At 49.0% G+C, this 24,030-nt stretch overlaps 2 protein-coding genes across 2 annotated transcripts in view; one reads left to right on the plus strand and one right to left on the minus strand.

Annotated features, from left to right (window-relative positions):
* LOC140311458 (nardilysin-like) overlaps positions 1-13,684 on the plus strand; it is a 29,357-nt gene extending 15,673 nt beyond the window's left edge. Inside the window, exons 20-31 of the mRNA XM_072388831.1 lie at positions 304-355; positions 510-660; positions 1,710-1,837; positions 5,224-5,386; positions 5,986-6,017; positions 6,545-6,683; positions 8,214-8,261; positions 9,776-9,828; positions 11,015-11,098; positions 11,185-11,392; positions 12,531-12,620; positions 13,104-13,684. Coding sequence (XP_072244932.1) covers positions 304-355; positions 510-660; positions 1,710-1,837; positions 5,224-5,386; positions 5,986-6,017; positions 6,545-6,683; positions 8,214-8,261; positions 9,776-9,828; positions 11,015-11,098; positions 11,185-11,392; positions 12,531-12,620; positions 13,104-13,316 — 1,361 coding nt within the window. The 3' untranslated portion in view covers positions 13,317-13,684. The remainder of the gene's footprint in view (positions 1-303; positions 356-509; positions 661-1,709; positions 1,838-5,223; positions 5,387-5,985; positions 6,018-6,544; positions 6,684-8,213; positions 8,262-9,775; positions 9,829-11,014; positions 11,099-11,184; positions 11,393-12,530; positions 12,621-13,103) is intronic.
* Positions 13,685-15,317: 1,633 nt separating this feature from the next.
* Positions 15,318-23,744, minus strand: LOC140311460 (uncharacterized). Its single transcript, XM_072388835.1, has 3 exons — positions 23,475-23,744; positions 19,554-20,003; positions 15,318-17,485 (listed from the first exon to the last, which is right to left on the minus strand). Exons 1-3 carry the CDS (start codon positions 23,644-23,646, stop codon positions 16,011-16,013), a joined length of 2,097 nt encoding a protein of 698 aa, XP_072244936.1. The 5' UTR covers positions 23,647-23,744; the 3' UTR covers positions 15,318-16,010.
* Between the last annotated feature and the right edge of the window lie 286 nt (positions 23,745-24,030).

Genomic DNA, 24,030 nt, shown 5'->3' on the forward strand with positions numbered 1-24,030 from the left:
TCCAGGACCAGAGCGAAACCCAACTTTGCTGCTCCTGAATCTTTCCAGAACCCTCCCAGAAAGCCTCTCTTTACGGAGAAGTTTGGCCCATCTGTGGTGCTGCCAGTCCAGAGGAACTGGACCTGACCTCCATCCAACACAGTGTGGCACCGCGTTGTCTGCATCTGATTCGTCTCATAGCGGCTACATGAAGTTTGAGTTGGTTTAAACATTAGAGCCTGAGGCTGACCTGCAGACGATGAGCAGCAGAACCTTCGGACGGTTCTGTTCTGTGACGGCTGTGAATGTGTTTCTGTGTTGCAGCCTACATTCGTTTCAACCTGATCTCCCCGATGATCCAGGACAGTCCTGAAAAGTAAGAGACACACACTCAGTACCTGTGATAATGCTGCTGCAGGGAGTCTGTAGAGACCACAGCTGATGGGCTTTTGGGTTCAGCACCGTGGAGGTTCTGCAGAGCTTCATGTGGCTTCTGACTGAGTAACACTCTGCCCTTTTTCCTCCAACAGCCTGGTTCTGTTTGACCTCTTCGTCAACATACTGGCCCACAACCTGGCAGAACCGGCTTATGAGGCTGACGTGGCCCAGCTGGAGTACAAGCTGGTGGCTGGAGAGCACGGACTGATGATCCGGCTGAAGGGCTTCAACCACAAGCTGCCGGTGAGGACACGTGCACGTGCACACGTATGTGCATGATAGAACTTGCAGGTCTCTTTTTGGTCTTTGGCCCGTTCAGACCCAATGAGACTGAAGGCTGTGAACACAGCTGCTGTTATTTAGAAAATCCACCTTAAAACAAGCAGCTGCTGTTATTTAGAAAATCCACCTTAAAACAACCAGCTGCTGTTATTTAGAAAATCCACCTTAAAACAACCAGCTGCTGTTATTCAGAAAATCCACCTTAAAACAACCAGCTGCTGTTATTTAGAAAATCCACCTTAAAACAACCAGCTGCAGGTAGTTAGAATATTTAATGATGAAAAGTCTTCCTGTTTCTAATTTCATGTTCAACACATTTTCATTTATTTTGAAAATCTGACTGATATACTTCCTGTTTGTCTTTAAAGTAATATTTGACTCTAGACGAACCTCCCCCTTAATGTTCCTGTTTGATAAGTTCTGATCAGAGTCTGAGTCACTGGTTGCCATGGTGATTCCTAGGATTCCTAAGCTGGATTGAAACGATTGTTGAACTGTGAGCAGCAGAATCTTGTTCTGGATTCATTCATCTCCGGTTTTCTATAGTTTTTCTGGCAGGTTAAAGAGAGCCTCACCTCCAGATCTGAGGAGGAAGCAGCTCAGATATAATGGGAGTGAACTGGAGTGTGGGGGGGGCTCTGAGGGGGTTTAAGATCAAACTGTGAGGCCTCTCACTCTGACAGTCACACTGAGGGAAAGAAGGCAGAAACACCTGCGTTTGGATGGATAACCTGTAAATGTAGAAGACAAACTGTCAGCATGAAAGTGGTTTAAAGCTAAATGTTTCCCAGAATTCAGAGTGTGACATCACTGCACTCTGAGCTGAACTTTCTGAGGAAAACTCTGGAAAGATCCCAGGCTCGGCTCGGATTAGCTGGCCAGCTCCCTCCGAACGCCCCGGTGTGGTCATCATCGGTGGCACAGGCAGCGCAGGGCGCCTCGCTGTGTTACACGCTCACGCCGGCCGCCCTTTCTTACGAACCCTTCCTCACTGTTCTTCCTCCTTCCAGCTGCTGCTGAAGCTGATCGTCGATCAGCTGGCTGACTTCAGCACTGAGCCGGGCGTCTTCAACATGTTCACCGAGCAGCTCAAGAAGACCTACTTCAACATCCTCATCAGGCCTGACCGGCTGGGCAAGTACGTGCGCACACCTGTGCACACAGGGGCACACGGGGGCACACGGGGGCACACAGCTGCACACAGGGGCACACGGGGGCACACAGCTGCACACAGGGGCACACAGCTGCACACAGGGGCACACGGGGGCACACAGGGGCACACAGCTGCACACAGGGGCACACGGGGGCACACGGGGGCACACAGCTGCACACAGGGGCACACGGGGGCACACAGGGGCACACAGGGGCACACAGCTGCACACAGCTGCACACAGCTGCACACAGGGGCACACGGGGGCACACAGGGGCACACAGCTGCACACAGGGGCACACAGCTGCACAGAGGGGCACACAGCTGCACACAGGGGCACACAGCTGCACAGAGGGGCACACAGCTGCACACAGGGGCACACAGCTGCACAGAGGGGCACACAGCTGCACAGAGGGGCACACAGCTGCACACAGGGGCACACAGGGGCACACAGCGGCACACAGGGGCACACAGCTGCACACAGCTGCACACAGCTGCACACAGCTGCACACAGGGGCACACAGCGGCACACAGGGGCACACAGCTGCACACAGCTGCACACAGCTGCACACAGCTGCACACAGCTGCACACAGGGGCACACAGCTGCACACAGCTGCACACAGGGGCACACAGCGGCACACAGGGGCACACAGCTGCACACAGGGGCACACAGCTGCACACAGGGGCACACAGCTGCACAGAGGGGCACACAGCTGCACACAGGGGCACACAGGGGCACACAGCGGCACACAGGGGCACACAGCTGCACACAGCTGCACACAGCTGCACACAGCTGCACACAGGGGCACACAGCGGCACACAGGGGCACACAGCTGCACACAGCTGCACACAGCTGCACACAGCTGCACACAGCTGCACACAGGGGCACACAGCTGCACACAGGGGCACACAGCTGCACACAGCGGCACACAGCGGCACACAGCTGCACACAGCTGCACACAGGGGCACACAGCTGCACACAGCTGCACACAGGGGCACACAGCTGCACACAGCTGCACACAGGGGCACACAGCTGCACACAGCTGCACACAGCTGCACACAGCTGCACACAGGGGCACACAGCTGCACACAGCGGCACACAGCGGCACACAGCTGCACACAGCTGCACACAGGGGCACACAGCTGCACACAGCTGCACACAGGGGCACACAGCTGCACACAGCTGCACACAGCTGCACACAGGGGCACACAGGGGCACACAGCTGCACACAGCTGCACACAGCTGCACACAGCGGCACACAGCTGCACACAGGGGCACACAGCTGCACACAGCTGCACACAGCTGCACACAGCTGCACACAGCTGCACACAGCTGCACACAGCGGCACACAGCTGCACACAGCTGCACACAGCTGCACACAGCTGCACACAGCTGCACACAGCTGCACACAGGGGCACACAGCTGCACACAGGGGCACACAGCTGCACACAGCTGCACACAGGGGCACACAGCTGCACACAGGGGCACACAGCTGCACACAGGGGCACACAGCTGCACACAGCTGCACACAGGGGCACACAGCTGCACACAGCTGCACACAGCTGCACACAGGGGCACACAGGGGCACACAGCTGCACACAGCTGCACACAGCTGCACACAGCGGCACACAGCTGCACACAGGGGCACACAGCTGCACACAGCTGCACACAGCTGCACACAGCTGCACACAGCTGCACACAGCTGCACACAGCGGCACACAGCTGCACACAGCTGCACACAGCTGCACACAGCTGCACACAGGGGCACACAGCTGCACACAGGGGCACACAGCTGCACACAGCTGCACACAGGGGCACACAGCTGCACACAGGGGCACACAGCTGCACACAGGGGCACACAGGGGCACACAGCTGCACACAGGGGCACACAGCTGCACACAGCTGCACACAGCTGCACACAGCTGCACACAGCTGCACACAGGGGCACACGGGGGCACACGGGGGCACACGGGGGCACACGGGGGCACACGGGGGCACACAGCTGCACACAGCTGCACACAGCTGCACACGGGGGCACACAGCTGCACACAGGGGCACACAGCTGCACACAGCTGCACACAGCTGCACACAGCTGCACACAGCTGCACACGGGGGCACACGGGGGCACACGGGGGCACACGGGGGCACACAGCTGCACACGGGGGCACACGGGGGCACACGGGGGCACACGGGGGCACACGGGGGCACACGGGGGCACACAGCTGCACACAGCTGCACACAGCTGCACACAGCTGCACACAGCTGCACACAGCGGCACACAGCGGCACACAGCTGCACACAGCTGCACACAGCTGCACACAGCTGCACACAGGGGCACACAGCTGCACACAGGGGCACACAGCTGCACACAGCTGCACACAGGGGCACACAGGGGCACACAGCTGCACACAGGGGCACACAGCTGCACACAGCTGCACACAGCTGCACACAGCTGCACACAGCTGCACACAGCTGCACACAGGGGCACACGGGGGCACACGGGGGCACACGGGGGCACACGGGGGCACACGGGGGCACACAGCTGCACACGGGGGCACACGGGGGCACACGGGGGCACACGGGGGCACACGGGGGCACACAGCTGCACACAGCTGCACACAGCTGCACACGGGGGCACACAGCTGCACACAGGGGCACACAGCTGCACACAGCTGCACACAGCTGCACACAGGGGCACACAGGGGCACACAGCTGCACTTTGTTGTCTCATCTCTGCTGTTTTTTTATTCAACAAGGACATAAAACTCACTCTGACAGACGCAGGTCACATGGAACAACACGATGTGTAAATATGATAAACAGCTCAGCCAGGTGGGCCACACGGCGCCTCGAGTGTTCGTTTCTTCACTGAACCTCCCTAGGGACGTATAGCAGGGCTGGTTCCTCAGAATAACACCTTTCAGGACTTTCTTGAAGGTTATAAGTTTGCAGATAAGTTGGGAACACACCGAGAATAGTTTAAGAATGAGAATATGCCAAAGTTTGAGTCTGTGGGTGGACAGAGCAGATCCATCACTGTGGTTCAGCACAGGCGGCTGGCAGCAACACGTCTGATTACCAGTTTTAAAGCCCACAGTCAATAACTGTGTCTGTGTGTGCACGTGTGTGTGTCTGTGTGTGTGTGTGTGTGTGTGTCTGTGTGTGTGTGTCTGTGTGTGTGTGTGTCTGTCTGTCTGTCTGTCTGTCTGTCTGTCTGTGTGTGTCTGTGTGTGTGTGTCTGTGTGTGTGTGTGTGTGTGTGTGTGTGTGTGTGTGTGTGTGTGCACGTGTGTGTGTGTGTGTGTGTGTGTGTGTGTCTGTCTGTGTGTGTGTGTGTGTGTGTGTGTGTGTGTGTGTGTGGTCCACCTGTCAGAGACGTGCGCCTTCTGATCCTGGAACATTGCCGCTGGTCCCTCATCCAGAAGTATCGGGTCCTCTCTGACGGCCTGACAGTCGACCGCCTCCTGGACTTCGTCATGGGGCTGAAGGCGGAGCTTTACGCCGAGGGGCTCGTCCAGGGCAACGTCACCAGCCTGGTGAGACACACACGTGGATAAACGTGCACGGAAACACCACACACACACGTGCACGGAAACACACACTGACCTGTGGCATGCAGTCCTGAAATGTCTCTGAGGGTTCAGATGAAGGGTTTTCTTCGGTCTTGTTGTGGACGTTTTCCACCTCTGAAATGTTGGATCAAAGCCAACACTTCAGCTGGAAGAAGCTGCTGCTTCATCACTGCTTCAACCTCCCAGCTGTAGATTAAAGATGTGTCGCAGCTCTGTGTTTTAGCAGATGTTAACAGACAATAAGCTGTACCTGCGAGGGTTTCCCATGCAGCTCCTGTAAGGCAGAGAACAGGGCAAACAGCAGGAAAGTTCCTTATTGTAATTGTGGTAATTGTAATAGGTTGCTCAGTCTTTCCATCTCTCTGTAATAATATCTGAGCAGCTGGATCTGTTTGTAGCCATCGCCTTCTTTAAAGAGGCGAGAAGGCATCTGTCCAGTTATGTCCTCATTTCCACGGTTTCTCCAGCCTGCCTGACCCCTCGGGGGGAAACGTGTCGTCATTTTATGAGTAGTGAGGAAGCGAATAAAGCTCTGATCTGTGTGATGTCGTGTCCTCCAACAGGAGTCCAGAGAGTTCCTGCAGTGCTTCACTGAGTGAGTATCCTCCCCACACACCAGTCGTGTTTCAGCTGCTCTGATTGGCTGCTTCCTCCTGACGGTTTTATCGCTCTGAGTTGTTATTACCTGCAGACAGCGTTCACCTTCTTCTCTGCTGTGACTGTTCACAGCTGTGCTGCACAATTAATCCAATTTATTCAAACCTGAGCCAATCACAGCTGTTCTGGAAGCTTCTTGGCTGAGGATCAGCAGTTTGATTCTGATGAGAAGAAGCAGGAATGTAGCTCAGTTCTGTTCACAGAGAAGAGGAAGAAAAAGTCTGTGAATATTCCTGATAAATAACCAATGTTCCAGCAGGAAGTTCAGTCACATGTTGGCTCTGCTCACAGCTGAACGCTAAACTTCTTCAAACTGTTCAGACATCACATTTCATCACGTTACAAAACACAGAGTTTTAGATTAGACTCATTAGGACGTAAAGCCTATGTGAGCCCATAAAAGTGGATATAAGCAGAGCTGTAACCATGACAACTCGTGTTTCCGTGTTATATGTGTGCCTACAGGAAGCTGCAGTTCCAGCCTCTCTCTGCAGATGTTCCCGTCTTGTTCCAGGTGGTGGAACTACCCCAGAAGTATCATCTGTGTAAAGTCAAATCCCTGAACAAAGGAGACGCCAACTCTGAGGTCACTGTGTACTTCCAGGTGAGAGAAACACACCTTCACCTGCAGTGTTTAAAGGTGGGAGACGGAGGGATTTCATTCTTTCCTTGAAGCTGCAGCTTCAGTAAGAACTGATGACCATGACTGGATAAAATGTGCACCAGCCTCTGTGCAGAAGGCTCTATAACCAGCTTAGTGCAAAACAACCGTCTCACTCTGTGTGCGTTGGAGTGTAACTCTGGTCTCACTCCGTGTGTGTTGGAGTGTAACTCTGGTCTCACTCTGTGTGTGTTGGAGTGTAACTCTGGTCTCACTCTGTGTTGGAGTGTAACTCTGGTCTCACTCTGTGTGCGTTGGAGTGTAACTGCGGTCTCACTCTGTGTGCGTTGGAGTGTAACTGCGGTCTCACTCTGTGTGCGTTGGAGTGTAACTGCGGTCTCACTCTGTGTGCGTTGGAGTGTAACCCTGGTCTCACTCTGTTGGAGTGTAACTCTGGTCTCACTCTGTGTGCGTTGGAGTGTAACTGCGGTCTCACTCTGTGTGCGTTGGAGTGTAACTGTGGTCTCGCTCTGTGTGCGTTGGAGTGTAACTCTGGTCTCACTCTGTGTGCGTTGGAGTGTAACTCTGGTCTCACTCTGTGTTGGAGTGTAACTGCGGTCTCGCTCTGTGTGCGTTGGAGTGTAACTCTGGTCTCACTCTGTGTGCGTTGGAGTGTAACTCTGGTCTCGCTCTGTGTGTGTTGGAGTGTAACTGTGGTCTCACTCTGTGTGCGTTAGAGTGTAACTCTGGTCTCACTCTGTGTGCGTTGGAGTGTAACTGTGGTCTCACTCTGTGTGCGTTGGAGTGTAACTGTGGTCTCACTCTGTGTGCGTTGGAGTGTAACTCTGGTCTCACTCTGTGTGCGTTGGAGTGTAACTGTGGTCTCACTCTGTGTTGGAGTGTAACTGTGGTCTCACTCTGTGTTGGAGTGTAACTGTGGTCTCACTCTGTGTGTGTTGGAGTGTAACTGTGGTCTCACTCTGTGTGCGTTGGAGTGTAACTGTGGTCTCACTCTGTGTTGGAGTGTAACTCTGGTCTCACTCTGTGTGTGTTGGAGTGTAACTCTGGTCTCACTCTGTTGGAGTGTAACTCTGGTCTCACTCTGTGTGCGTTGGAGTGTAACTCTGGTCTCACTCTGTTGGAGTGTAACTCTGGTCTCACTCTGTGTGCGTTGGAGTGTAACTCTGGTCTCACTCTGTTGGAGTGTAACTCTGGTCTCACTCTGTTGGAGTGTAACTCTGGTCTCACTCTGTTGGAGTGTAACTCTGGTCTCACTCTGTGTGCGTTGGAGTGTAACGGGTCTCACTCTTTGTGTGTTGGAGTGTAACTGTGGTCTCACTCTGTTGGAGTGTAACTCTGGTCTCACTCTGTGTGCGTTGGAGTGTAACTCTGGTCTCACTCTGTTGGAGTGTAACTCTGGTCTCACTCTGTGTGTGTTGGAGTGTAACGGGTCTCACTCTGTGTGTGTTGGAGTGTAACGGGTCTCACTCTGTGTGCGTTGGAGTGTAACTGGTCTCACTCTTTGTGTTACAGTCGGGTCTGAAGAGGCTCAGGGAGCATGCTCTGATGGAGCTGATGGTGGTGAGTATTCACATGTTCACCTTTAACACACTCAGAGATGCTGTAGATTCTCAGGTAAACCTCAGAGCTGAATAAGGTCTGCTGGACTTCTTCTTCTTAGTTGTTCAATAGGGCTGCAACTAGTCATCGATTATTGAAACGATTAATCGATTAATTACTAATTAAAACAATCTAAAACTACAAAAGGATGCATTCAAGCCATATTTCATCTTGTCTTTTAACATGAACTGAAAATGCTAAGAAGAGTGCGGCAGTAATGCACCAAACAGTCAAATCAATATGAAAAAGTGAAAAGAACACAGCCTGGTTTTAACTTTGGACTGAAGTTGAATAATACAGTTTTAATGTTGCACTTTCATGTTTAAATCCAAGGCAAATCCACTCATTTTTAGCTAGCAGGCTACGCTAACAAGCTAAATATCTTACCATGGTGAGTCCCAGAGCTCCAGCCTGCTTCCTCTCCAAATGCTCGTGCATGATAACATGCTCCCGTGATTCAGCTTTACTAAACATGCAGGTGATCTATTTTTTCTGGGTGTTGAGGGTGAAATGCTGCCAGACCCTGGACACTTTTGGAGGAGAGGACGATAATTCAGCCGCAGCCATTTCACTGTTTATACGGTCATCTCCCGCTATTATTCACCGTAAGGCGCACGTGTCTCTGAGCAGAGATAGGAGGGAAGTGAGAAGACTCACTCCGTACGAAAAATGATGTTCAGCTCGACAGCGTGAAAAAGACGTGATGACGTAACCGACAATTATCAACAATTAAATACGTCGGCGACTAATTATGTTATCGATTTTTGATCGTTGCACCCTTATTGTTCCAGATGTTTCACCTCTCAGAAAGGCTTCTGACCTTATTCAGCTCTGAGGGTCAAACCCAAAGATGTGGAACAGATTCTTCCATCAGCTGCTGCTCCTCCTGCGAGGTTAATTATTTGGGCCGGGACTCGATCAAAAAAATTAGTCTAATTAATTAGAGGCTTTGTGATTAATTAATCGAAATTAATCGCATTTTAATCGCATATAAATATTTGACCTGACAAAAGTGAGAAGCTCTTTTTTTCCACATGGATTTTAGCATAACATTGAATAATGACTGAATACATAAACTTAAGCAACAAAACTTTGTTTTTTTTCAAGGTGGGACTTACCCAACCGAGCTCTTATCAACGCTGCCTTCCATCTGGTTTTTATACCTTTTAATGGACAGGACAGATAAAAAGAGACCGGGGGGGCGCCTGTGTCTGAAGTCATGAACGTTAGTTGGTGCTTCAGTATAATCGGTACGCCTAAAACTCATCCAGTGAGAAACGTTCCGCCTGCAAAAATAAGTGCGATTAAAATGGCTTCATTTTTAACGCATTAATTTTTGTGTAATTAATTCATCTTAATGAACGCGTTAAAGTCCCGGCCCTATTAATTCCACAAACCTGAAATATTAATTCAGAACCAGAGGAAAATGAGTGAGCTGAGGACCAGCTGAAGCTTCAGGTTGTTTGTTGTTACAGATGCACATGGAGGAGCCCTGCTTTGACTTCCTCAGGACCAAGGAGACGTTGGGGTGAGCGATTTACAGCCTCCTTACAACAGAAACAAACAGCTGGCGTCTTCAGAACACCAGAGAAACGTTAACCATTCACAGATGTGTCGAACTGAGGAGGAGTCATCTCCCTGAGCTGACTCAGCTGATTATTTCCACCCTCAGAAGAGAGAAAACACATTTAGTTTTATGGATATTCTGTCTTTAACGGCTTCAATCATTAGTTTGCTTAAAGTTACAAACACAGTTCACTTAAAACTGAAATACATTTTTCAGTTTTCACTAACATGAACTGGAGGCTTTTAACCTGGGGTTTGGATCAGGGTTAGGGTTAGGGTCCCCTCTGATGCTGCCCCTCTGATGCTGCCCCTCTGATGCTGCCCCTCTGATGCTGCCCCTCTGATCTGATGCTGCCCCTCTGATGCTGCCCCTCTGATGCTGCCCCTCTGATGCTGCCCCTCTGATCTGATGCTGCCCCTCTGATGCTGCCCCTCTGATGCTGCCCCTCTGATGCTGCCCCTCTGATGCTGCCCCTCTGATCTGATGCTGCTCCTCTGATGCTGCCCCTCTGATCTGATGCTGCTCCTCTGATGCTGCCCCTCTGATGCTGCTCCTCTGATGCTGCCCCTCTGATCTGATGCTGCCCCTCTGATGCTGCCCCTCTGATGCTGCCCCTCTGATGCTGCCCCTCTGATCTGATGCTGCCCCTCTGATCTGATGCTGCCCCTCTGATCTGATGCTGCCCCTCTGATGCTGCCCCTCTGATGCTGCCCCTCTGATCTGATGCTGCCCCTCTGATCTGATGCTGCCCCTCTGATGCTGCCCCTCTGATGCTGCCCCTCTGATCTGATGCTGCCCCTCTGATGCTGCCCCTCTGATCTGATGCTGCCCCTCTGATGCTGCCCCTCTGATGCTGCCCCTCTGATCTGATGCTGCCCCTCTGATGCTGCTCCTCTGATGCTGCCCCTCTGATCTGATGCTGCCCCTCTGATGCTGCCCCTCTGATGCTGCCCCTCTGATGCTGCCCCTCTGATGCTGCTCCTCTGATGCTGCCCCTCTGATCTGATGCTGCCCCTCTGATGCTGCCCCTCTGATGCTGCCCCTCTGATGCTGCTCCTCTGATGCTGCCCCTCTGATGCTGCTCCTCTGATGCTGCCCCTCTGATGCTGCTCCTCTGATGCTGCCCCTCTGATCTGCTCCCCTTCAGGTACCAGGTGTATCCCACCTGCAGGAACACCTCCGGGGTGCTGGGATTCTCCGTCACCGTGGAAACGCAGGCCACCAAGTTCAGGTGAGTTGAGCCCAGTGAGGCGGTGTTCTGTGCAGCCGGGCCGGGTTCCTCTGTAAATGACCTGAAAAGCTTCCTTCTGCTCGCAGCTCAGAGTTTGTGGAGGCGAAGATCGAGGAGTTCCTGGTGAGTTTTGGCGAGTGTCTGTCGGCTCTGACGGAGGAGGCCTTTAAAACCCAGGTGACGGCCCTCGTCAAGCTGAAGGAGTGCGAGGACGCTCACCTGGGAGAGGAGGTGGACCGGAACTGGTTCGAGGTCATCACGCAGCAGTACGTCTTCGACCGGCTCTACAAAGAGGTGAGTGCTGCTGGACGCCCCCAGGTGCACGGCGTGTTCGCATGTTCTCCAACACGGAGCCAGAAACCCGCCCAGAGTTACACCTGGAGATGCTGGCGGAGGATGTTCTGGACCGATAGAACTTCAAATTCTCTCCATGAGTTCAGTCAGCTGCTGTATAAAGGTCTTTATTGATCCATAAAGGTCTTTATAAAGGTCTTTATTGATCCATAAAGGTCTTTATAAAGGTCTTTATTTATCCATAAAGACCTTTATGGATCCATAAAGGTCTTTATAAAGGTCTTTATGGATCCATAAAGGTCTTTATAAAGGTCTTTATGGATCCATAAAGGTCTTTATAAAGGTCTTTATTGATCCATAAAGGTCTTTATAAAGGTCTTTATGGATCCATAAAGGTCTTTATGGATAAATAAAGACCTTTATAAAGACCTTTATGGATCAATAAAGGTCTTTATGGATAAATAAAGACCTTTATAAAGACCTTTATGGATCAATAAAGACCTTTATGGATAAATAAAGACCTTTATAAAGGTCTTTATGGATGGATCCATAAAGGTCTTTATTGATCCATAAAGGTCTTTATAAAGGTCTTTATTTATCCATAAAGACCTTTATAGATCCATAAAGGTCTTTATTGATCCATAAAGGTCTTTATAAAGGTCTTTATTGATCCATAAAGGTCTTTATAAAGGTCTTTATTTATCCATAAAGGTCTTTATTGATCCATAAAGGTCTTTATAAAGGTCTTTATTTATCAATAAAGACCTTTATTGATCCATAAAGGTCTTTATAAAGGTCTTTATTGATCCATAAAGGTCTTTATAAAGGTCTTTATTGATCCATAAAGGTCTTTATAAAGGTCTTTATAAAGGTCTTTATGGATCCATAAAGGTCTTTATTGATCCATAAAGGTCTTTATAAAGGTCTTTATAAAGGTCTTTATGGATCCATAAAGGTCTTTATGGATCCATAAAGGTCTTTATGGATCCATAAAGGTCTTTATGGATCCATAAAGGTCTTTATGGATCCATAAAGGTCTTTATGGATCCAGCTCATGGTCCAGACTCTACAAACACAGGTCAGGACTCAGGCTGTAGGTGTTTGGACCGGTTCTGACTCTCCGTGGTCTCTGTTGCAGATCGAGGCTCTGAAGGTCTTCACTAAGGAGGAGCTGGTCTCCTGGTTCCAGGAGCACCGGGGAGGCAGCAGCAGGAGGCTCAGCGTGCACGTGAGTAAAGGCGGTGATGATGTTGTGCCGCTGTGGCGACTCTTTGTCCCAGACTCACTTCCTGTAGAGTTGAGCTGAACCCAGTTTGACGAGGTGGGAGATGCTCCTGGTTCAGGTTCACCTGCTGGTGTCTTTCACAGAGGTGCAGGCGCTCACTTTAATGCCCCCCCACACCTCCCCCCTCAGAGGATGTGGATGGCCAGCCGGGGGTTGTCCCTGTTAGATGGAAAATCATCAGAAGCTTCCCTCCTCACAGGAAACTGGAGAATAATCACAGTGATGGGCCCCAGAACGGCTCCGGTCCAATCTTTCTCACTGCTGACCAAACCTGAGGAGTCAGTAGCTTGATTCCCACCATGTTGAAGCATGAGCTCAGACTCAGCTGGAAGCCCCCCCCCTGTGGGACACCAGGTTCAACTGTCCGTCACAGTTTTGGACTCTTTGTTGTGTTTTCTGATCTTTGACCTTTCTGCTACCCGTCAGGTGGTGGGTTTCGGGGTAGAGGAGAACGACCCCCCCGATCAGAGCTCCTCCAGCGGCCCCAACGACAGCCCCCCCTCGGCCTACGGTGAAGTGAGCGAGCTGACCTTTCTGTCTGCCTCGTCGCCGGCCCTGCGGGACGCCGTGCTCATCGACGACATCAGAGCGTTCACCTCCGCCCTCCCCCTCCACCCTTACCACAAAATCCTCAGCTAGGCCCCTCCCACTGCAGCAGGACGCCTCCTGACGTGCTTTCCGTCAGCGTGCGAGGAGTAACCGTGGCAACATGAAGGACTGAGGAATGTTCGTCTCTTCTGGTGTTGTTTCATCTCATTGTAATAAAGCTGCATTCACTTCCTGTAGGAAACTGCTGCGTCGGTGCGACACTGAGCCTCTGATTGGTCGAAGGCGGTTGCTTAGCAGTGGCTCAGATCTCAGTTCAGTCACTGATAGAGTCTGAGGGTAGGAGCCAATCAGAATACACGAAGCTTTGAACTGTGAAGTAGTCAGAATTCCTAGGAGAAGTGAATGCAGCATGCTGTCTCAGGGCTTTGGTGTGAAATAAAGACGGTCGACCATTTTAACTCAAACGTGTCGAGGTGGACGCCTCGTTTGTCCTGTTCATATTAAAACATTTCCAGTGCAGCACGTTTCAGAACCCTGAGTTAAACCTTTGTCCCGAAGGCCTTATTCTCACGCTGAAGATTACCCAGGTTTGGGTTGGTTGGTGGAGCCCCGCCCCCTTTTTCTAAGGCTGAACTCATTTCAGCTGCTTGTGTTCAATTAATTTCAGTTCAGTTTCATTTACAGCAAATGTCTCAGGTCCAAATGAGTCCAATTCATACAGAACCAGTTAAAAAGTAGCTAAGAATACCAACAAATTGCACTGAAACTTCTCTTTGATCCTGAGTCTCTTTCACAGTTCATCAGCCATCCAGAGCAGATCAAACTGTCTGAATCCGAACTGGGGACTCGTTTTACTCTAAGGTTCATCAAAGATGAAACTAAGGAAAAAATAAACCAGGATGTTCAAAACCATGTTTTCCCAAAGAATTACAGCTGGCAACTGCAACATTCATACTTCAGTGTCCAAATTTATCCTCATCATCATCCTACATTCCACAAAAGCCCATAAATAACTGAATACCTTTGGGACCTCGAGGCACAAAGAAACGACAGTCAGGAAAAGCCTGAAATTTCATCTGTTTTAGTGCATAACACAGAAAAGCTGCTCTGCATTTTGCACATTACTCAAAATAATCTTTCAATGCAAAAATACTTCAGAGTCCAGAAACAAGGAGGAACCTTAATCTCTACTCAAGCATCTCAGCCATGAAATGTTTGATTCACCGAATCACAGCAAAGAAAACAGAAACTGGCAGGAGAACAGTTTAAAACCCCACAAGGAAACAAAACTACCCCAAGAGCTGTGTTACCCATTACTGTGGTCATTAACCGCAACATGGAAAACATCTGGGAGAGGCTGTGACCAGAATGGACAAACAGAGTAAGTCGTGTCCATTGAAATACGACGAAAATAAGGATAATTCCCCTCAGATAAGGAGCATAACCCAAATATAGCTATAATCCAGTTCATCTCATCATGTAAACCCACTGAGTGGAGGATGAACAGCAGGGGGGGGGCAGCACATGGCCCTGTGGGGAGCCAGTTGAGGTGAATTGTGTGTCAGTGAAGATGTTGATATACACTCTGTGGGACCTGAGAAGCCACAGGATGAGGTGGAGTCATCAAGGTGGAAGGAGGAGGAGAGTTTGTTGGCCAGGATGTGAGGCTGGAGGGTTTTTAATGCTGAGGAGAAGTCAGCAAACAGGAGTCTGCCTGAGCTGTTCGGGCGGTCCAAGGGTTCGAGGTGTCCAGGATAAACCAGCCTAAAACCAGCCTAAATCCAGCCTAATGCAGTTCCTTTAATCCCAATAACATCCTTCTAAACAACATACTTCTAAAGCTGCTCTACTTGATGATACATCAGTGATAATAGTGGGAAGGATTCCATTAATATTATCTCTGATAGAAACAATTTTATTGGTAAAGAATCTCATGAAATCATCACTGCTGAGAGTTAAAGGAATACATGGCTCAACAGAGCTCGGACTCTTTGTCAGCCTGGCAACAGCGCTGAAAAGAAACCTGGGATTATTCTTATTCTCTTCTATCAATAATGAATAATAAGCAGTTCTAGCTTTACGAAGGGCTTTCTTATACGTTATTAAACTATCTTTCCAGACTAATTGAGACTCTTCTAAATTAGAGGAACGCCACTGTCTCTCCAGCTTTCTTCAGTCTGCTTTAAAGCAGCTGTGAATTATACCAAGGAGCCAACCTCTTCTGACTGATTACCTTCCTTTTCAGAGGGGCAACATTGTCCAGTGTTGTACGCATTGAAGCTATAGTGCTGTCAACAAGAGAGTCAAGTTCTACTGGAGTAAAGTTTAGCCGTCCTCTGAGTCAGCTGAGTTAATGGAGTCCAATTATTGAAGTGCCTTGAGATGACATTTGTTGTAATTTGGCACTATAAAAATAAAACTGAATTTAATTTAATTCAATTAAAAGAGCAAGAATGATAAACACAATCGGTACAACTAAGGCATGAAAACAATATCCACAAGTCAGAGAATTAAGTTACTGAAGCGGAGACGGGTTAGTCTAGCAAAAAAGAAAACAAAGCATCTGTTTTATAAGGTGATACAGAAACAATACAAGCTGTCCTTCATCATGCTTTTGCCATTGAAGGCATTACAACGTAGTCAAAAACATTCAATTTCAACTGTAAAATAACTTTGGAGACATTCATAAATATTTTAGGCTTCTATTCCATATCCAACAAAAATGATTTCAGCTTTCCTATAATTTACAAGACAGAGTACATTACATTGATAAGCTGATGAGTCTTAAACGCCGTCCAACACGTGATTGTTGGGGAGAAGTTTCTCACCGGCATGAATTCTCATGTGGACACTCAAATTGCTACTTTGGGTGAAACTTTTCCCGCATGTTTTACAGGAATATGGCCTCTCACCTGTGTGAGTTCTCATGTGGACAGTTAAAATACGATTTTCAGAAAAACATTTCCCACAGGTGTTACAGGAATAAGGCCTCTCACCTGTGTGAGTTCTCATGTGAACAACCAAATGACAGCTTTGGGTGAAGGTTTTTTCACACAGCTTGCAGGAATACGGTCTCTCACCTGTGTGAGTTCTGCTGTGCGTTAACAAGTCATCACTTCGTGTGAAACTTTTACCGCACCTTTCACAGAAATAAGGCCTCTCACCTGTGTGAGTTCTTATGTGGGCAGTCAAATGATAGCGTTTGGTGAAACTTTTACCACATGTTTTGCAAGAATATGGCTTCTCACCTGTGTGAGTTCTGATGTGGCTCAACAAATCGTCACTTCTTTTGAAACTTTTACTGCACATTTCACAGGAATAAGGCCTCTCACCTGTGTGAGTTCTCATGTGGACAGTCAAATTGCAGCTTTTGTTAAAACTTTGACCGCATGTCTTACAGGAATAAGGCCTCTCACCTGTGTGAATTCTAATGTGGCTCAACAAGTCATCATTTCTTTGGAAACTTTTACCGCACATCTTGCAGGGATACGGCCTCTCACCTGTGTGAGTTCTCATGTGGGCTTTCAGACTGCCGTTTTGACTGAAACTTCTCCCGCAAGTGTTACAACTATACGGCTTCTCACCCGTGTGGGTTCTCATATGAGCAGTCAACTGACCGCTGGCAATGAAACGTTTCCCACAGGTGTTACAGTTATAAGGCTTTTCACCTGCATGCCTTCTCATGTGGTATGTGAAATTGCTAAGTTGGGAGAAACTTTTATCACAAGTTTTGCAGGAATATGGCCTCTCGCCTGTGTGGATTCTTTGATGTATTCTCACAAGATACTTGTACTTGAAAGCTTTTCCACACACATCACACTTCACCGACTTTTTATCTGTGTCAGTATTAAAATGACTCTCCAACATGGGAGAGTCGTCCGTATTATTACTGCGACTTCTGTCAAAGTCACTTCTGTTTCGTTCATGTTTATTCTTTGACTCCAGCTCTCCAGTTCCAGATGGTCCCGACTCTTCATGCTTGATTCTTTCCTCATATTGGCTCTTCGGGACAGGAGAGTTCTGAGTGAGGAGGTCGTCACTATCTAGTTCTGGTTCGCCAAAATTAACTGTCACCATAGAAATATCAGTCTCATCCTTCAGAGCAAGCTGCTCTTCCTTCAGACTAGTGCAGAGTTCCTCCTGTTCCTCTTTAATGTGAAGAGGTTCTGGTTCTCCTTGGTCCAAACGGAAGATATTCTGCTTACAGAACAGTTTGTCAACAGGAACCTCCTCCTTGCAGTCATGCTGCTGTGGGAGGTCTGAAAAGACAAGAAAAGGTTTATATAGAAGAATGTCACATCAGAGAAAATCTGTTTTCAAGCACCAGCAGGTTGTTCAAATCAGGAAACTTTTTAAGTGTGCAAATTATTTTGGTACCAGAGTGAGTCCTGACAGCGATCATCACAGCTGACATTTAAAATATCAGTTTTCAGTAGGTTTCAGCCTTTTATCTGGAGCATCTCTGACCATGTTGAACACTTCATATCATTTACAGCAAGTATTCACACCCCAGCCTCTGAATCCTAGAGCTGAAACACCAATGAGTCCATCGGTACCGTTATCGGGTTCAGGAGAACAGCTGCAGTAATAATAACTGCAGCAGATATAATCCATTCATACTAAACCCAAATATTGATTATACAAAAGTTTTCACACGTTTTTGATGCACCGAACACCAAGATGTAACCTTTATTCAAAAAGGGAAATTTTATATTTGTGTACATTTAAGATGTAACAGAACAACCAGAATAAATAAAACCGTATAATTTACAATAAGGTATAATGTTCTGACCACTTCAAATGAACAGAAAAACCAAAACAACCAGAGAATCCACTTTAATTCGTTCTCATGTTCACTAATTTCAAATTTAATCTCAGCACAAACCGCTGCTCAGATGCTGGAAACACATTTTAGGTCCCATTTACACAACTTAAAACTTTTCCAATTAAAATTTGATGGAAATAGCGAAGATGTTCAGATTTTGATGAATATTTAACTACAGACCAGTTTATACATTTTAGAAAAGTCTGTTTTTAATCAAATTATTTCATAAACTTGTATAATCGTTGTGAAAAGCATCAATCTGGGAGACTTCAGGTGTAAAATGGGATTTAAAACCTGCTTTTATTGGACTTATTTGACCTCGGTGCTGCAGCTTTGATAGTCGAACACTGTTTTTCTAACTTCCCACTGATGTCACTGAGACCGTATTCAATTCACTCCCATCACACAGACACTTTCTGTAAGCATATTAGTCATTTTTCACTTCTCATGATAAAAATGCTCAATCCATGTCCACTGGAAGTATAAAAAAAACTAAAACATGTTTTTATGAGTCCCAAGAAGATAGAAAATCTATGCGTGACTCCATGATATTAACACAATGTATTTAAATGTACTTCATGCTCGTTCTCTGATAACAATGTTTATTTACATCGAACTCAGACAGGAAGTTCAGTTGTTACTGTCAGCTGATTAACAGGAAGTATGAGAACTGCTGAACACAATCCTCATTTCTTTAAAGCACTAAAATGATTTAAAACAAATCTAAATTATGGATCCAACCCCAACAACAAAAAAGAAATCCAAGCATCTGCAAAAATAAGATGCTCGTGAGATGTCCAAAGCATTACTCGACGTTGCTGTGCTTATCAAACACATTGATAAGCCCATCTGGGTGCTCCATGGTGCTTTTTAAGCAGAGTGAATGTTCCCTTAAGTGTTGTCAGGTTTCTCATCGCCATGCCTTCTCATGTGCAGTGTCAAATTGCCACTTTGGGCGAAACTTTTCCCACATATTTTACAGGGATACGGCCTCTCACCTGTGTGAATTCTCATGTGGCTCAACAAATCATCACTCCGTTTGAAACGTTTCCCGCACATTTTACAGGGATACGGCCTCTCACCCGTGTGGGTTCTCGTGTGGACAGTCAACTGACCGCTGGTAGTGAAACGTTTCCCACAGGTGTTACAGGAGTAAGGCTTCTCACCCGTGTGGGTTCTCACATGAGTCGTCAACTGACCACTGGCAGTGAAACGTTTACCACAGGTGTTACAGGAGTAAGGCTTCTCACCTGCATGACTTCTCATGTGACAAGTCAAACCGCTGCACTGCGTAAAACTTTTACCGCATATTTTGCAGGAAAACGGTTTCTGCCCTGTGTGGACTCTGATGTGGACGAGCAAGCCGTTACTTCTCATGAAAGTTTTGCCACACATTAAACAGGAATACGGCTTCTCACCTGTGTGGATTCTCCTATGTGTATTCAATAGATACTGATATTTAAAAGCTTTTCCACACACATCACACTTTACAGACTTTTTACCTGCATCAGCATTACAATGACTCTCTGACACGGGAGAGTTGTCCACAGTATTACTGCGACTTCTGTTCAAGTCAGTTCTGTTTCTGTGAAGTTTGTCCTCTGGCTCCGGCTCTTCATTTGTGTTTAACTCCGGCTCTTCATGCTTGATTCTTCCCTGATGGAGGCTCTCGGTTACAGCAGAGTTTGGGGAGAGGAGCTGCTTTCGGTTCAGTTCTAGTTCACTTTGGTCAAAGTTAACAGTCACCATACAAGTATCAGTCTCGTCCTTCAGAACAAGCTGCTCATTTTCCTGACTGGTGAAAAGTTCCTGTTGTTCTCCTTTAATTTGAGGAAGTTCTGGTTCCACCGGTCCAGTCTGAACCCCCTGGTCCAGACTGGAGCTCCTCTCCTGGTTACACAGCTGCTGCAGAGTGAGAACGTCGTCTTCCTTATCGTCACGTTGCTGCGGGTCTGGATGAAAACAGGAGAAAAGGTTTGTTAATGGTCGCAGCAGAAAAGTCCACATTGTACGATTAAAACCTGCTCGAGGTGAAGTGAAACCCGACTCCCAGAGGTGGCTGAAACCAGCAAGAGAAACACCTTTAGAGAGAAATGTTCTTCATATCACATCTCCAGGGAAGTGAAAAGGAGAAATAAAACTGAACCACGGCTACAAACAAAAATGCAGCCGGTTTCACGGAGTCCAGAAGTGGAAAATGAGAAATAAGGCACATTACAGCCTCTCTGGGGGAGAAACGAAGAAGAAATCGTGACGTTAGTGAAGCTGTCAGCCAATCAGATAAACTTATTCCTGTTCCTTATTTCCACCCATTCATTTCTTCTCCTGGTGTTAGTCCCTCACAGTTCACATTTTAATGCTTAAAACCAAACCTGGAACGGCTCATTTCCATCTAAGTGTTCCTATCCGAGTCAATCCAGCTGAAAGCTGCGTCAGGTGTGTGAAACAACAACTTCTGAGTTGAGAGATTGGACTGCCGGTGAGACCCAGCCACTGCAGAGTGAAGGATTGTGGGTATTTTAACCATCACTGATCAACTAAAACAAGCTGTGCATAAACCTCAGAGGTGACGATGTGTGTTGATCCCTGATTGGTTGAAAGTTAGAGAACAAAGCTCCAAAAAAAAAAACAAAAAAAAACAACAGCAGCTACTTTGGACAATCTCCATTATTTAACTTTTATTTTCACTCCCACCAACACAGCAGAGCCAAAGGACCAAGAGCGGCGCCAAAGGACCAAGAGCAGAGCCAAAGGACCAAGAGCAGCGCCAACACCACAAAGAGCGGCACCAACACAACCAAGAGCAGAGCCAAAGGACCAAGAGCGGCACCAACACAACCAAGAGCAGAGCCAAAGGACCAAGAGCAGAGCCAAAGGACCAAGAGCGGCACCAACACAACCAAGAGCAGAGCCAAAGGACCAAGAGCAGAGCCAAAGGACCAAGAGCGGCGCCAAAGGACCAAAAGCGGCGCCAAAGGACCAAGAGCAGCGCCAAAGGACCAAGAGCGGAGCCAAAGGACCAAGAGCGGCAGCGACACCACCAAGAGCGGCACCAACACAACCAAGAGCAGAGCCAAAGGACCAAGAGCAGCACCAACACAACCAAGAGCAGAGCCAAAGGACCAAGAGCAGAGCCAAAGGACCAAGAGCGGCGTCAAAGGACCAAGAGCAGCGCCAAAGGACCAAGAGCGGAGCCAAAGGACCAAGAGCAGAGCCAAACGACCAAGAGCAGAGCCAAAGGACCAAGAGCGGCGCCAAAGGACCAAGAGCAGCGCCAAAGGACCAAGAGCGGAGCCAAAGGACCAAGAGCAGAGCCAAACGACCAAGAGCGGCACCAACACCACCAAGAGCAGAGCCAAAGGACCAAGAGCGGCACCAACACAACCAAGAGCAGAGCCAAAGGACCAAGAGCGGCAGCGACACCACCAAGAGCGGCACCAACACAACCAAGAGCAGAGCCAAAGGACCAAGAGCGGCACCAACACAACCAAGAGCAGAGCCAAAGGACCAAGAGCAGAGCCAAAGGACCAAGAGCAGAGCCAAAGGACCAAGAGCGGCGCCAAAGGACCAAGAGCGGCGCCAAAGGACCAAGAGCGGAGCCAAAGGACCAAGAGCAGAGCCAAACGACCAAGAGCAGAGCCAAAGGACCAAGAGCGGCGCCAAAGGACCAAGAGCGGAGCCAAAGAACCAAGAGCAGAGCCAAACGACCAAGAGAAGAGCCAAACAACCAAGAGCGGCACCAACACCACCAAGAGCAGAGCCAAAGGACCAAGAGCGGCACCAACACAACCAAGAGCAGAGCCAAAGGACCAAGAGCGGCACCAACACCACCAAGAGCGGCGCCAACAGCACCAAGAGCAGAGCCAACACCACCAAGAGCAGAGCCAAAGGACCAAGAGCGGCACCAACACAACCAAGAGCAGAGCCAAAGGACCAAGAGCGGCACCAACACAACCAAGAGCAGAGCCAAAGGACCAAGAGCGGCGCCAAAGGACCAAGAGCGGCACCAACACAACCAAGAGCAGAGCCAAAGGACCAAGAGCAGAGCCAAAGGACCAAGAGCGGCACCAACACAACCAAGAGCGGCACCAACACCACCAAGAGCGGCGCCAACAGCACCAAGAGCAGAGCCAAAGGACCAAGAGCGGCACCAACACAACCAAGAGCAGAGCCAAAGGACCAAGAGCAGAGCCAAAGGACCAAGAGCGGCGCCAAAGGACCAAGAGCGGCACCAACACAACCAAGAGCAGAGCCAAAGGACCAAGAGCGGCGCCAAAGGACCAAGAGCGGCACCAACACAACCAAGAGCAGAGCCAAAGGACCAAGAGCAGAGCCAAAGGACCAAGAGCGGCGCCAAAGGACCAAGAGCGGCGCCAAAGGACCAAGAGCGGCACCAACACAACCAAGAGCAGAGCCAAAGGACCAAGAGCGGCGCCAAAGGACCAAGAGCGGAGCCAAAGGACCAAGAGCAGAGCCAAACGACCAAGAGCGGCACCAACAGCACCAAGAGCAGAGCCAAAGGACCAAGAGCGGCACCAACACAACCAAGAGCAGAGCCAACACCACCAAGAGCAGAGCCAAAGGACCAAGAGCGGCGCCAACACCACCAAGAGCAGAGCCAAAGGACCAAGAGCGGCACCAACACAACCAAGAGCAGAGCCAAAGGACCAAGAGCGGCACCAACACAACCAAGAGCAGCACCAAAGGACCAAGAGCGGCACCAACACAACCAAGAGCGGCACCGACACCACCAAGAGCAACACCGACACCACCAAGAGCGGCACCGACACCACCAAGAGCGGCACCGACACCACCAAGAGCGGCACCGACACCACCAAGAGCGGCACCGACAGCACCAAGAGCGGCACCGACAGCACCAAGAGCGGCACCGACACCACCAAGAGCGGCACCGACACCACCAAGAGCGGCACCAACACCACCAAGAGCGGCACCAACACCACCAAGAGCGGCCCACAGCTCAGACTGTTCCAGTGGCCCATAAAGCTGGGCAAAAAACTCTGTTATCTATTGATCCGACTTGGCATTTTAAGTCATTTCTGAGGTCGACTAAACGAGCCCAATAAAGTCAATTGTGTGGTGATGACATCATCATGAAACCAACATTAGTCATTTGTTCCTGTAGTTTACCGTCACACGAGCGTTTAGACAACAAAAAGTCTTTTTGGCATCAAACGTGTGTCCCGACCAGACCTTAGAGACCGCTGCAGAGCAGGTGAGGCCGGTGGATCATTCCCAACGGCTCGGTGCCTCCGTGCATGTGGCTGAAGAAATGTTGGACACAAACACGGAGGAAGAGCCGGATTTTATCCACAGGATGAAGTGAAACTTCCTGAGCTGAACTTAGTGAGACGTGATGATGGCCAACAGGCCCCAAACAGCCTGAAACGGTCAGTGGTTCATACCTATTCTGTGGAGCTTTATTCGGGGTTTCCAGGTGATATCCAGCAGTCTGCGCTGGCGGTCGATCTCTTCCTTGTACTGGACGATGGTTTTCTCAAACTCTGAGAATATTTCTTCAGCAGCAGCAGTTAGTCGCTGGCTGATAAACTCTCTCAGATGCTGAGCTGAAGACATCGTTGCTGCTCACTCTCTGATATTCAGCTCAGACACCAAAACAAAGAGCCAAATGCCTCCAAACAAAAGGGAAGCTAACGCTGCTATCGTCTTTTGTGTTGTTCACATCCGCCGGAAGTCACACTGAGATGTCCCACCAGAAACAGGAAGTTACATTCAGTTCCGCCTGCGACCGCAAACAAAATGTTGTTCGCTGTTATTCTGATTTACACAATCAGCTGCTCACTCACAGTTCATTATTATTTCTGATTATAAAATGAATGAACGGTACAGTTCAAAAGTCCTGATCAGCCCCCATTTCTTTCTATAATGGTCAAACATTAATATATACAGCAGTGTTGGGCCGTCAGGGCCTGCGAGGCCTTCTCTGCTGGCCTAAAACAT

This window comes from Leuresthes tenuis, unplaced genomic scaffold (assembly GCF_036924035.1).
Source record: "Leuresthes tenuis unplaced genomic scaffold, fLeuTen1.0.hap1 SCAF_7, whole genome shotgun sequence".
Lineage (NCBI taxonomy): Eukaryota > Metazoa > Chordata > Actinopteri > Atheriniformes > Atherinopsidae > Leuresthes > Leuresthes tenuis.